The following is a 15,237-nucleotide window of genomic DNA, read 5'->3' as shown; positions in this document are numbered from 1 at the left end:
AAGAGACTGTCTTTACCCCATTGTACATTCTTGCCTCCTTTCTCATATAATAAGTGAGCGTATGGATGTGGATTTTTGGGCTCTCTATTCTGTTCAGTTGATCAATATATCTGTTTTTATGCCAGTACCATGCTGTTTTGATAACTGTAACCTTGTAGTATAGTTTGATATCAGGTAGTGTGATAACTCCAACTTTGTTCTTCTTTCTCAAGATTTCGAAGACCTCGTGGCTATTCGGGGTCTTTCATGGTTCCATATAAATTTTAGGATTATCTCTTCTCTGAAAAATGCCATTGGTATTTTGATAGGGATTGCACTGAATCTACGGATTGCTTTGGGTAGTATGGCCATTTTAACGATGTCGATTCTTCCAATCCATGAGCATGGTATATGCTTCCATTTATTTGTATCTTCTTCAATTTCTTTTTTTCAATGATTTATAATTTTCTGAGAACAGGTCTTTTACCTCCTTGGTTAATTTGATTCCCAAGTATTTTATTGTTTTTGATGCAATTGTAAATGGGATTGTTTTCTTAATTTCCCTTTCTGAAAGTTCATCATTGGTGTATAAAAATGCCAATGACTTCTGAATATTACTTTTAACCAAATCCTTGCTTAAAGGTTAAACAATGTCCTCATTACCACTTTGTAGGCCATCCTGTAACTCTTCTGCCCCTCAGCTTCGTATCACTTTTAAATTTAAAAGCTCCCAATTTGCAAACTGTTTCTTATATGCACAATAAACTCTTACTAAATACTATTGGTTCCCAAGTATTTTATTGTTTTTGATGCAGTTGCAAATGGGATTGTTTTCTTAATTCTTCTTTCTGAAAGTTTCATCATTGGTATATAAAAATGCAACCAACTTCTGAATATTAATTTTGTATCCTTCTACTTTACTCACACTGATCAGTTTTAAGTTTTTTGGTGGAATCTTTAGGGTTCTCTACATATAGTATCATGCCATCTGCAAATAATGACAGTTTTACTTCTTCCTTTCCAATGTGGATGCCTTTTATTTCATTTTTTTTTGTCTGATTGCTATACCTAGGAAAGCTAAAAACCTTGATGATTGCTTTTCTTTTACTTTCCATGTCCATTCAGTCTCCAACTCCTGTTAATTCTATTTCAGAAACAGTAAAGCTGGATTCAAAGACATTATTTCAACTCAGATTCTTATTCTTACCCAGAATACTATAAGAACCTCCTAAATGTTTACTCTGCACCTGTCTCTCTACTCCATCCCACATTATCAGAATTACTTCCTAAAAAAAAAAAAAAAATACTTATACTTCCTTTCTTAAAGCCCTCCAGTTTCTAACTGACCTCAAATAAAATCCAAACTCATGCCATAAAACACCCTCCAAAACCTACGTCTGAAGTTTTATCAACTTCTTCTCCCCTACACAATGTGCTCTAACCACAATGAACTTCTCATCATTCACTTCTTCACCCCATTTTCTAGCAGTATCCTTTTAAGACTCAGCTCAAAAATGATTAACTTCTGTGGTTCTTTTTTACTTTCCCAGGAAAAATTAGTTCCTTCTTTTTAAGTGCTTCCTTGCTACTGTTTCTATTCCTATTATACACTTATAACAATGTGCTAAATTTCCTTTGTAGATATCTGAATTCTACCAGACTCTGAGCTCCTCCAGATATTCTCTGAATCCGAAATTCTCAATACCTGGCTGGCACAGAGTAGCCAGTAAGTGTACTGAATAAATTAATTTGTAATCTAAAAGATGGGATCCACATTTCTTTATATTAGAAAAAAATCTAGGTTATCTTCCACAAGAAAAAAAAAAAGGCAATGAAGTAAAGACAGTACCATAAAATAGTTAAAAGTATGAGCCCTGTTCTAATTAAGATGGTAGATTAAACACACATCTACTTTTGTTGCCCTCTCACCCAGCTGAAACAACAATAAAGGGTTTTAGTTTTGTTTTGCTTTTTTAAGGCATAAACCCATAAGGATAAAAAAAAGTGGGAAAGGAAGACAAGGCAATAAAATGTGGAAAGTTGTTGAATGAGTGGTAAAGTATTAAGTAAATCTCAGAAAATGTAATCCTAAATTGGTGACAGGGAAACCCGAGAACTAACCTAATTTGTATCACAAAATAGCCAAAAGTACAGGAATTGGTGCTTTTACGTACTTCTGGAAGTGAAGATAAAGAGAAGTAAAAAATAAGGAAGCCTATTTAAGAAGAAAGACCACTAAATTCTCTCCACCATTCCCAAGAAAAGTCTGTAAGGTTATTCCCAGGAGTAGATAAAACAGAGGGTCTTGGAGAACAAGGGTACCATGGTAGGCAGAATAATGTCCCACCGAAGATAACGCTATCCTAATCCCAGGAACCTTTGAATATATTCTCTTACACACAAAATGACTTTGTAGATGTGATTAAATTAATGACCTTGAGATGGAGATTCCCCCATATTATAAGTGGACCTAATCTAATCACATGGCTCCTTAAAATCAAAGAATCTTTTCTGGGCTATGGTCAAAGGGAGACATGGCTGGAGAAGAAGTCAGAGAAAGGCTATGCAACTGGCTATGAAGATGGAAAAGGGGGCCATAAACCAAGGAATGTAGGTGGCCTCTAGGAGCTGGAAAAGGCAAGGAAAAGGATTCTCTCCTAGAGCCTCCAGAAAGAGAAATAGCTCTGCTGATACCTTGATTTTAGCCCTTGATTTTATCCCAGTAAAACCCATGTCAGACTTTGAACTCACAGAATCACATAAGTTTGTGTTGCTTTAAGCTACTAAGTTTGTGGACATTTGTTAGAGCAGCAGTAAAAACCGAATACAGGGACCATACTGAAAATAGGGGGGGCTAAAAAAATGTGCACATATCAGATGCTGAAATCCCTAGTCCTTTTCCTCAACCAGTTTCCAGACTCCCTATAGTCAGTTCTTCTTCACTTTCCAGGCAGGAGCCTCTAATAAACTTCTCCTGGGAATTCTACCTAGATCTAAATGACGACATTGAAGGTTCCAACTATAGCAGAAACTGTTATTTGTTCACCAAAATCTAGTTTCTTTACCTCCCAGGCACACAATTCAATAATATTTTCCATTCTCCTTTGAATTTGAGGGGAGCCATAAGACAGCAATTGCAATTCTTACACTATCTAAACTGCCTAGCCTGATCATCTCAAGTAAAGCTCATATAGATGCTTTCTCACAGCTTAATACAATAAAATATGAGTATAAATATTTTAAACTTTAATTTAGTATACTCTACCTTGCCTTTTTTATGTTTCAAAAACGAAACAGATATCTTTGCAACCAAAATTTAAGGGCGAGCCCTAACATAAGAATACTACAAGTAATATAGTATAAGAAGTAAAGGGGAACAAAGACTTTTAGCAGCAAAATTATCATCTTCAAAGAAAAATGACAGACATCTAGGAAGGTCCATGAAAAATAGGCAGAATTCAGAAATGCAGAGAGCAGAGAATGTAATGTTGCATGACATTCGAGGCAAAAAGAAAACTTTGGACAAAATCATGAAATCAGGAAAACAAGAAGCATATGAAGAATAATTAGTTCTTTTTGCATAAAAGGAAGAGAAGTCTGCGAACTAAGCCTCAAAGCACTCCAACATTTAGAAATCATGAAAAAGAGAAGGCCTCAGCAAGGGAAATTTCATGAGTGTGATTTTTTTTTTGCCAGGCCTCTTCCAAGCAGGAAGTCTAGCTGGAGACTTGGTATATGTGGGTAGGCCTCACTTCTGCCTGAGTGCATGAAGAACAAGCAGCCAGGATGCTGCTACCCTTAAAAGCCAAACAAGGGGAGAAAAGGGCACCTATGACAGAAACTGTACTAGCACTTGCCTATTAAATTTCTTTAAAGAATCCTCTATTTCCCCTCACAGTGTATAAAAATGTTTTTAAAATACTTAGCACAACAAAGAAGGCAGTCAATAAATGGCAGTTATTACACTCTAAAACCACCATCTACCTACTAAGATGTTTCCCAGTTTCAGAAGCAAAGACTCTATTATTTTATTTAAATAACAGACAGCTGAGAAGGTGACAGACTGAGTTTGACATGTTTAAAGAGAGAGTATGAATCATGGTAGCAACTAAAACAGTCTAAGAACTTAAAAAAAAGGTAAAATTTAGGGGGGAAAAGTTGGAGTAAGGTTCCAAGACAATTCAGTGGGGAACAGAATAGTCTTTACAACAAATAGTGCTGGGAAAATTGGATGTCCATGTGCAAAGAAATGAGGTTAGGGCCGTATCTCACAACAAACATAAAACTAACTCAAAATGGATCATAGACCTAAATGTAGTAACTAAAACTACAAAACTCTTGGAAGGAAATACAGGTTAGGTATTAATCTTTACAAGCTTGAATTAGACACAGATTTCTTAAATGTAACACCATAAGCACAAGCAAAGAAATAGATACAGGATGAAGTCAAAATTTAAAACCTTTGTTCTGCAAATGATATCAACAGGAAAGTGAAAACCCATAGAATGGAAGAAAATATTTGCAGATCATATATCTGATAAGAGATTTGCACCCAGAATTTATAAAGAACTCTTACAACTCAATAATAAAGAGACAAAAAAACCCAACTTAGAAATGAGCAAAGGATTTGAATCAACTTTTCTTCAAAGAAAAGCAAATAGTCAATAATCACATGAAAAGATAATCATCATTTGTTATCAAGAAAATACAAATCGAAATTACAGCATACTACTTGGCATCCACCAAGATGGCTAGAATCAAAAAGACAGACAACAGCAAGAGTTAATGAGACTATGGAGAAACTGGAACCCTCATATACCGCAGATGAGAATGTAAAATGGTTTTAGCACTTTGGAAAACAGTCTGGCAGTTCTTCAAACACTTAGAGTTACCATATGATCTAGCAATTCCACTACCAGAGAGAAATGAAAACAAATGTTCACACAAAAATTCATATGAATTCATATGAAAGTTCATAGCAGCATTACTACTTGTCAAAAAAGTGGAAACAAACCAAATATCCATCAACTGACAGAGGGAAAAACAAAATGTGCTATATATTTATACAATGGAATATTTTTTTGGCTGTAACAGAAATGAAATATAGATACATGCTACAATAGGGATAAATCTTGAAAGTATCATGCTAAGTAAAAGAAGATAGTCACAAAAGATTACATATTTCATGACTTCATTTATATGAAATGACTAGAATAGGAATATCTATAGACACAGAAAACAGATCAGTGGTTGCCAGGGGCTGAGGGGAGGGAGGATTGGGGAGTAACTATTAATGGGTACTAGGTTTCATTTGTTTCGATGATAATGTTCTAAACTTAGATTATGGTATTGGTTGCTCAATTGTGAATACAATAAAAACCATTGACTTATACACTTTCAATGGGCGAATTTTATAGAATATGAATGATATCTTAATAAATATTATTTTTAAGATTTAGGTAATCCTTAAAAAAAAAGTTGTGGCAAGTTTAACAGCTACACTTTCTCTTAAAAGTGTCTCTTTATGGAAAAATTCTCTGACAGAATGTAAGAGGACACTATATTTTACAATAAGAAGTTCATTCCAAACCAAGGCTCGCATAATTAAGACACTGGAGGAAATACAAAGAGTAGCTGAGAACAATCTCTGGAATGTTCCACAATTCCTTAGCTACATAATCTTCCAAATTTTCAACTGGGGAAGAGGAAAAAGTTCTGGAGATAGATGATGGTGATTTTGCACAACAATATGAATGTACTTATCGCTACAGAACTATACATTTAAAATGGTAATTTTTCTATTGTGTATATTTTACCACTGTAAAAATTATTTTAAACAATCATACTAAGATATATTAATGACAGGAAATAGCAAGATATGTATGTGGTACAATGAACTGGCAATCTTCCTCACTTGACAGCACACGAGAATCAAAATAATCAATGGGTCCGGCACACTGACAAAGAGCCCTTTTCTTCTGGGCAAAAAAGGGAATAATGACTGACAGCTGGTAATTCCTGTAATTGCACCAGGTTTCAAGCAATGGAGGAAAGATGTAAGCACTTCCCAGCACAATAATAGAGGTGTTCTAGTAGACTTCACATAAACTTTGCTCCACTACAAATGCTTTACTTCTTAAGTTGTATTACTTCATAGGTGACTTAGAAAATGGAACCAGTTTGATCTCTGGTCTCAGTATAGTAGCTGCACAGAATTGGAGCACTCCTACCTTTATTCATTGGGGTAGCATTCCTACTTTTTCAAAACCTAAGTTAAATGGGTGAAAAAGAAAACTGAGCAGAAGAAAGCATCATTGCCTCTCCTGCAGAGGGCAGAGGCATTGTTCAATTGTGCAAAATACAAGTAGGATTCAAGGAGAAATATCTCTTCTTGCAGAAAGCATGTTCGGATGATATCATCAGACTGAAAGGTTTGAAGAAGAGGCTGAATGATTTGCATATAGGCCTGATCTGGCCCTGTTTTTTTTCTCCAACCTCATCACTTGACACTCTTCCCTACAATCACTTAGCTTACCTTCTCAAAACACCAAGTGTGGTGCCATCTGAAGGATCTCACACCTCTTTCTGCCTGAAATAGTCTTTCCTCAGTTATTCTCATATGCTCCCTTACCTCATTCAGGTCCTCAAAGAGGCTTTTCCTGATGATCTTATCAAATATAACCTCTCCCTCATCACTCTTTATCCCTTTATAGTTTCATTTCCCTTCATAGATTAATCACAATCTTACATAGTTTATTTATTGCCTATGTCCTATTACTAGATGTAAACTCACAGGACAGGGATAATATCTATCTTATTCATCACAATATTACCAGTACTTAAAGCAGGGCCATACAAACACAAATAAATACTTGTTGAAAATATATGGGAAGAGAGAAAAGAAGAGTATAATGGACAGGTCAGGTAATATCCAAAAAGGCCACTCCTCCTTTCAAAGGACTGTCTTGGAGTCTCAAGAACTTAACACTTGTTAGCTAGAATGATGGCCTTTATTTCTCCTAGACTGCAATATCTTTTCTGAGAGCTGCCTGATCCTTCAGTAAAGAAAACTGTTTATCTACACTGCAGTTAAAAGGATTGTCAGCAGCAGTTAAGAAATCCATAATCCACAAGTACAAAGAAGACTCCAAGTGCTAAAGACAAGAATGAATTCTGACTTTCCAACAAAAATTAGCAAAGATTTCTCTTCAGGATCAGAAAAAGGAAAGGCCCTGATACACTGAGGTTACATAGGAGTTCAATTTTGTGAAAAAGACACACACGAGAGAAAAAATATACATAAATTATTCAAGTGCTATTAACATATATTAATGTAATTTTAAACATTTTAACAATAGAGCAGCCAGACATTAGCATATTTGGTTATCTTAAAGCCACAAATGTACGATATATCTACCAACAGTTTGAATGTGTTCATTTTGTGTTATTAATGCCTGAAAGGTGTATGTTCTTCGTTGGGACATTCTGAAAGGCAAAATGAAGACTGGAGAAAATACAGCTAAATGTTAATAGTGATCTTAGTGATCTTAATAATTAAATATTTTCCATGTAACCACAAAAAGAAACTTATCTAAAAATTAAAACAATAATTTGACAATCAACAACTTTACTAAAGAAACATAAATATAGCCACCCTAGACAAGGCCTTCCTCTGTTTAGAAAGATGGAGGAATGACCAATAACATTGCCCATTTTATAACCTTTTCCCTAAAACCAAAAATCTCTGTAATTTTGAACATTTTACTTCCTCCTTTAATTTTCAACGGGTTTAATCTTAATTTTTTAAAAGCAAATCTTCAAGCATACTATCTACAAAAATTGTGATCATATTAGAATGGAATTTTCAGTGATCCTTTGATATTAGCAATACCTTGAACTAAGATCTTTTGTGTGATATGTTCAGAACTGGATATTTTCAGGAATCATTCCCTGATATTAACAACTTCATAAGCAATCTAAAATTACAGAGAAGAAAAATATCTATTCAAAAGAAAAAACATGAGCTAATACAAAGGGAATAGTGGACACTGGATTGCCTACCCAACATGTACTTCACTCTTCTGCCTTTCCAACAAAATGCCAATTTTATTCATGTTTCCATTCTCATCCTCAGCTTCAAGGATGGATCCTGATTAGCATAAGCTATTACTGGCCTTGGGTAGGACTAATCAGCCTGAAAGAAAAACATATTCTAAGAATGTAGGAAGAGATCACTCTCTCCTTATGGACTAAATTGATTACCACTGATTTAAAGGAGGAAATCAGCTTCTGGACATCAACTTTGGGAAGAGCAAAGCAGAGAAAAAGAAAAATATTGGACGTATGATAAAGTCACTGATTTGTTGAATCAAATATTTTTGGAATCTGTCTACTACTCTGCACTGCCTATTATGTATCCTAACAGTTTTTTAAAAAGAAATTTGAGTCAGGCTACATAAAACCTAATTTATGTATCCAAAAGCATTCTAACTAACCAAGTTAGTTAGAATGTAAAGAAACCAAATCACTTGGAATTATCTTAACAAAACAACTCAAATATTATGTGTTAATATAATATGCGTTAATACCTTAATTAATACTTAGAACTGCTGACAATTCTATCTTGATAATAAAAAAAGTTTAATTATCCCATCTTCCACATTGTCTTAACAGTCACTAAAAATAGACATCAATAAACAGCGGTGGGTCTTTCCTAAGGATTTTATAAAAGGAAAAAAAAGTATACATACTTTCAATACTTTATATTTTTTATGTAAACAAATTCAATGAAAGAAAAGCACAATTTTAGACTTCCTTCTAGGACCTGAATTTAGTTGATAAACAATTTAATAATCACATGTAGTTTATAAGAAAATTGAGGCAACTAGTGTATATAACAGTTTGAAAACTTTGCTGTTTGTACGTGTGTAGGTGTGTGTAAGCCTGCCCACAAATATACACACACACTCTTTTAAATCAGTGGAAGCAACTAAGGTAACTCATATAAAAGGAAAACATTTTTTACTTTATTAAAGTAATTCACCAAAAGATATGCCATGGTTCATTAAGAACGAAGGAATCACAATCCAAGGTTGTGATTTTTTTCTTCTTTGATGGCTATGTAAAAATAGATCTGCTTTAAAAAATGTAATTCTCATTAGACATTTATAATAAATAAATAAATATTGCCAGGCAAATATTAAAAGACTATAGTTTGTTGTTAAGCCACTGTGGCTCAGCTTCACTTTAAGAGACAAATGAAGAAAAAAACATTTGAATTTGTGCAGTCGCAGGTCGAGGATATAGAAGGTAAAAACAAAAGAGGATGCATTCTAAGCCTATGCTTGTTTTGTTTTGTTTTTTAAGCCTACAGCACCTGGTATTCTTAGGTGGTCTCCCATCCAAGTACTAACCAGGCCCAACTCTGCTTAGCTTCCAAGATCAGACAAGACTGGGCATGTTCAAGGTGGCATGGCTGTAGACCTTATACTTGAATTCTTAATGCTTGACTCTAGCAGGAGCCAAAAACTTCCACTTAGCAAAATAAGTGTGTGACTTCATATGTCACAATTAAATCTAAAAATCTATTACAGTAGAAAATGGAAATCTGCACGATTAAAAGGTAAAAATGAACATATAAATTGTTATATGAGAGAGGATGAATGAGGAATGAAAATCCAATGCAGTAGGGGAAGCTGACTGGCAAATGTTTAAGCACTTTTCAAACTGCTCAGTGTTAAACCATTGTTAACCCTCAGCATTCTATCAGGATATGAAAGTGTTAACTCAACCACACCCTTAAATATTGCTTAATAAATTAAAATCAAAACTGTCAGTCTTATTGGATATATACTCCTTAGAGATTTCTCTCACCTTAAAACTTAAGATAGTTGAAGTAACAGAATTCTATCATTACTTTTGTCCTAAAGGCATGGATTCATAAACTTCTAGTTAATGAAGGACTAAATTTTAAGAGAAGGAAATTTAGGCGGTCACTTCTAATCCAACCTCTATCCCAAGCTAGGAGAGATTAATAAATACATTTAGCAAAGATTTACTGAGATTATTCTGCATTCAAGACTCAATGTTGTTTGCTGGGGGTGACACAAATAAATCTAAAACCTGATACCTTTCCCTCAAGGGAATCTGTAAGATGTCCCAAAGGAATTATAGGCTGTGAAACAGATTATATCATAATAAAGGTTAAGGTAAAATCATAAGAACCAAGAGGAGTTTTTCAGCATGATAAAAGGCTACAGAGAATGTTTTAGTGATGTTTGAGTTAGGCCTGAAACAAGAGGTCAAATCTAGACATTTAGAAATGGAAGGAAAGGACATTCCAAGCAGTGAGAACTGAATAAACTCTGATGCTCTATACAAACACACCCCATTTTCAACTACTCTTCCCTGACATATTCTGCTCTTACCATGCCTGTTTTCTTGGTGTTCTTCAAACAAGGCAGGTTCTTCAAACAGGCATTTCCTCCTTGGGGCCTTTGTGTCTGCTGCTCCCTTTGCCTAGAATGATCTCCCTCCAGATATCTGCAAGGCTGGCTTTCTTAACTCCTGCAAGTCTTTGCTTCAATGTCACCTTCTCAGAGAAAACTTACCTTACACTCCCTATCACCCTTCCCTGATTTTTCTACAGCACTTATTACTATGTGAAATGTTATACATTCTACTTATTAGCTTTGTGTATCCTCCTGCCAAAAGAGCAGAAGTTATCTTCAGATTTTAAAAACTACCTGCACATGGTAGAAATGAAATAATTATGTATGGACAAACTGATTGATGGAATAAATGAGTGAAAAAGATTTCTGCTCTCAAATAGGATATGGTCTAGTGGAGGAGATAGATACATAGATAGATAGATAGATAGATAGATAGATAGATAGATAGATAGATAGATAGATAGTTAATCTTAAATTATTTCTGAATGACAAAAATAAACAGAGTTGGCAAAACCCAATTTATCAAAGACTAACATGCAGAAACAGCTTCTGGCATTCCCACTTCTGTTCTTCTTTATACAGCTCTTAGCTCCCTGCTCCCAGTAACACTGTCACTTATGCAATGGCCAAAAATGACAACAGCGATGCCACTGCTGCCAGAACTGCCTCTTCCCACTTTAACCTTCACTGCTACCTACTTAATAAAGGTCATGTTCCCACTGTTGGACAAGAGAAAGATGTATTCCTGAACTTCCAGATTAAATACATTTTTCTGTAAGTTCTATTCCTGGAGTAGTTACACTGATATTATAGATTAGCCAAGAAACCTACTATTTTGAAGATTGCTTAATTATTAAGTGTAGACATGGAAAAACAAATTTTTGAATTGTTTCATTATTGGAACATACTTTTCTATACTGCAAATGGATGGCACAGGCAAAATGGTTAAGAGAAAGTTCCTTCAATAAACGATAGCACTATATTTTAGGCAAATGAGTAACAACGTAAAGTTAAGGACTTTATTTTTTCACTGGGAAGGATCAACAAGAATTTTACCCTGGATTAAGGAATGACATAGAATTCTTAAATAGAACATAAGTATTTAAATTACATTAAAGCCAAACAGCAGTAGTAGAAAAATATTCTTTATCACTAGCAAAAGCAAGTGATAAAGGAATAAGCTCAAGATTTCTCACTTCAACTAACACCTCCACAGAATATATTATCATTTTAGGCAAAGTGACATTTTCACATTTAATTTTTAATGGCAGGAATGATTTCTATCTGGGATTAATCTCCATAAAAGTGTTAGCCTTGGCACGATTTCAATATTTAACTTAAAGTTCATTTACGGTTATAAGCAAAATGCCCCAATACTATGCAATAGTTATATCTATACATTATCCTACCACTGAGAGCCCAATTTTGTTTTAACGGTGAATTTTGCCCTCAGATAGGCAAGTATGTGTACAACTCTCCCTCAATCTATAGCTTATCTTTATTGCCTTAAAATAACCTGCATTTTTAAACGTTTACACTTCTAAAAGAGTTTTACAAAAATTACTATCCTACATAAGTAGAAGAGAAACTATAAATAGGGCAAATTCCCTTAAGTAGAAAAATGCCAAACGAGCAGCTGAATTTGTAACTTCCACGGTTCTAATCGGTCAACTACAAACGTCTCCAGGTATTGCAGAAGTAAATAATTTACAGCCTCGAAGGTAAAAGCCCAGTAAAAATGTTAGGTTCTCACTTATCTTTTTCTTTAATTAGGAGACACCTGAAAGTAAAACTGGGCAGTCAATCACGTATCGCAACCTTCAGGCGAGACTGTAGAGTGTGCAGTTATCAAAATGCAGGAAGCCAAAGTTCCTGCGCGATGAGAGGATTACAGAGACAAACAGATGCCTATCTGTCCGTAGAAGAGAAAGAAGTCCGCCAGGAAAGACTGGGAGTCAAGGAGGTGGGGCTGCGAGACCAACTCGCTCCGCTCTGTCTTTTCTAAAAAGCTAACAGAAGCCGCGGGCAGCAGGAAGGCAAGAGAGCCAGTGGGCTCGCGGGCGCAGGTGGGCTGCGGTTGCCCGACAGGCAAGGGCCCGGGACCGGGAAGTCTCCAGGGCCTCGCCGTGCTGCCGAGAAACCGCCCAGGCAACAGACGCGCGGAGGAGCTGCCTAGGAAGAGCCACGTCGGAGGATAGGAGCGCGGCGAGAGGTGGGCACCTTGCTCACACCCACCCCGAGGCTGACAGCCCTGGACCGCGAGGCGGCCGGGGCGCGAGAAGGGCCGCGGCGCGCATGAGGGGGTTGCCCTGAGGGCGCTGCCTGCAGCCAACGACTCCCCCTCGCCCTGATCAGCGGCGGCAGAATACTCACGTAAGGCTGGTAGAACTTGGAGAGCCGCGGCTTCCCGTGGTTGTTGAAGATGAGGATCGCCTTGATCATGGCTGAGCCGGGCCGACAGGGTGGGCGCTGGGGGCCAGGGCGGGGGCGGGCGCGCGAGGCTCGCCACGGGATCTCGCCGGCGATCCTTCCCCACCCGCCCCCTCTCGCACGCGCGCGCGCGCGCCCCCGAGCCACGGGGCGGGGCAGGGGTGGGGCGGGGCCGGGGCGGGGCTGGCGCGAGGAAAGCGGAAACACCCCAGGTCGCAGCCCACTTGCCAGACGCGCGCCTGCGCAGTCAGCGGCGCGCGGTCGCTTAGCCTACCGCGTACTTTCCAAGGCTCATTGGTCTGAGAAAGCTGTAGTTGCGGTATTAGTGGTCAGGGGTCTGCGACGTGTTCGACAGAGAGGACTAGTCGGACTTCACTGTCGAGTTCGGTCCCCCTACTTCAGCACCTCCTTAGAGACGCTCCGCAGCGCAAAGCCCGCCCACTGCACAGGCTGAACCCCCACTTCCGAGCAAGATGGCTGAGGAGCCGGAGTCTGTCCTGCACCTCCCGCCCTCAACTGCGGCTGACGGCGAAGGACCTACGGAGAGCTCCCCAGGAACAGCCACTCCAGAGCCCCCTTCTTCCGCTGCAGTCTCCCCGGGAACTGAGGAACCTGCTGGCGACACCAAGAAAAAGAGTAATTTTCAGAGCATTTTCTTTATGAGCAGAGGCGGGAGGTTTAGATTGCCTCATTAGGGATGGCGGCAAATAAAGAAGCAAATTTAGTGGAAGGCGCATCCCAGATCTGGTTTTAGACCAGTCAAGAGAGAGGAATTTGTGCTTTTTGGCTTTCAAGACCTTAGAGTTGAGTGCTTTTCAAGAAAGCCATCTCTAGGCGCACCTTCGCAGTGTGCTGCCCGGTACTTGGCTGCCTCGGTACTAAAGACACTACAGTCTAATCTTTCTTTCAGTTGACCACATCGCGAGCTCTTTGAAGGTGGGAGCTGAGTGGAATCTCGTAGCTGCAAGTACTTAACACAGTAGCTATTTGAATAATGATTTAAGGTGATAGAGATGGTCAGTGGCAAGTCTAGGTTAGAATCCTTGCCTTCCGACTAGTCAGTTCGCTGTTTTGTATACCAATTACGTGCGAATTCACCTCTTGAAGCAAACAAAAACCAAACAAACAAAAATCTTGAAATTTTATTCAGCATGAAGAATGTTAGGGGAAAACTAAAGGCATGGACATCGCCTTTTAAAATATTTTGGAACCTTTGTAAGCGAATCATTTCATTGTTTGAATTAGCTGTTATCAACCCTTTATTGCTTGAGAATTAGATCACCATTGTAAAATACAGAAATTCCTAAATATACTTGTCTTAGAGCACTCTATGTAGAGTTGCCTATGAGAAAAGCACCAAATCAACAGCTACAGTTCTCAGAGGTTCACCCTGGGCCTGGAACAGGTTTTCTCAGTCCAGCCTTATTGTATATATGGCATGTTTTCTGCTCGGCGATCTCATGGCCTTTCGTGGAACTTCAGTTTCTTCTATGGAGGATAATTGTCTTAACACTGTCCCCCTTTTAAGTCAGACTGCCTCTACATTTGGGGGAAATCTCTCATTTCCAGATGATGCACTAGTAGAGAAACAGAAACCTTTGATTATAGATAACCACTAGAATCTTTCTTCAGAAGAATTCCATGAATTTTACAGATTTTTGTTCCTTTTTTTTTTCTTCCATTTTACTATAAACAGGAACAGACTTTCAAAGGGCTTTTTGGTTTTTTTTTTTAAAGCTCTAACAGTCTTAATCAAAAGCTTACTATTTGACCCCGAGGATAGCTTGGTAAAATAGTGGCTTAAAAATAATGGCCCACAACCGAGATATAGGCTGAAGTTATGTGGCATGTTTTCTTTGGTCTGCACAGTATTTTTTTTAAAACCATCACTTAAAAATTGGATTTTCATTTTCTGACTCCCGTGAGCATTCGAGTTTGCCTCTGATATATAAAGCTTAGCTTCTAGCTATTGAATTTCTACCCTGAAACTGTCATCCTTTTTTGAGGACCTCTTTTGTTGAAACAAGCTTAACTATTTCACAAGCTCCACTTCTCGTTTAATCTGTGGAAGAAGAAAGATTATTAAAGCAGACTGAAATCTGCTTTATAATTACAGTAAATGGTTCCTTCTCCAGCTTCTTGCCCTCCCAATTTTCTTCAGTAGTACAACTAATAGTAATTTCTGCTTTGCTTTCTTGGCATGCTCAATTGCAAATGAGTTATTGATAGCTCCAGGGGATTGAGGGAGCACAGAGGTGAGTTATTCAAAAATCCCCTCAGTTATCTTCCAGTTCATCCCTATTTTGTAGATCAACCTCTACAAAATAGGGACCAGGGCTCTTATGAGAATCATGCCTGATTTGAGGTGGAGCTGAGG

At 37.6% G+C, this 15,237-nt stretch overlaps 2 protein-coding genes and 1 pseudogene across 2 annotated transcripts in view; 1 reads left to right on the top strand and 2 right to left on the bottom strand.

Moving 5' to 3' along the window:
* The window catches only part of AP3S1 (adaptor related protein complex 3 sigma 1 subunit), a 59,828-nt gene extending 46,539 nt beyond the window's left edge, over positions 1 to 13,289 (bottom strand). Inside the window, exon 1 of the mRNA XM_011358256.2 lies at positions 12,804 to 13,289. Within this exon, the coding sequence (XP_011356558.1) occupies positions 12,804 to 12,872 (69 nt within the window). The 5' untranslated portion in view covers positions 12,873 to 13,289. The remainder of the gene's footprint in view (positions 1 to 12,803) is intronic.
* LOC111738495 lies at positions 9,344 to 9,462 on the bottom strand (annotated as a pseudogene).
* Positions 13,290 to 13,300: 11 nt separating the features above from the next.
* Positions 13,301 to 15,237, top strand: part of ATG12 (autophagy related 12) — a 12,624-nt gene continuing 10,687 nt past the window's right edge. Inside the window, exon 1 of the mRNA XM_023529557.1 lies at positions 13,301 to 13,496. Within this exon, the coding sequence (XP_023385325.1) occupies positions 13,334 to 13,496 (163 nt within the window). The 5' untranslated portion in view covers positions 13,301 to 13,333. The remainder of the gene's footprint in view (positions 13,497 to 15,237) is intronic.

This window comes from Pteropus vampyrus, unplaced genomic scaffold, assembly GCF_000151845.1.
Source record: "Pteropus vampyrus isolate Shadow unplaced genomic scaffold, Pvam_2.0 Scaffold39, whole genome shotgun sequence".
Taxonomy (NCBI): Eukaryota; Metazoa; Chordata; class Mammalia; order Chiroptera; family Pteropodidae; genus Pteropus; species Pteropus vampyrus.
Note: the sequence above shows the minus strand (reverse complement) of the source record. Positions and strands in the feature narration are given on the sequence as shown.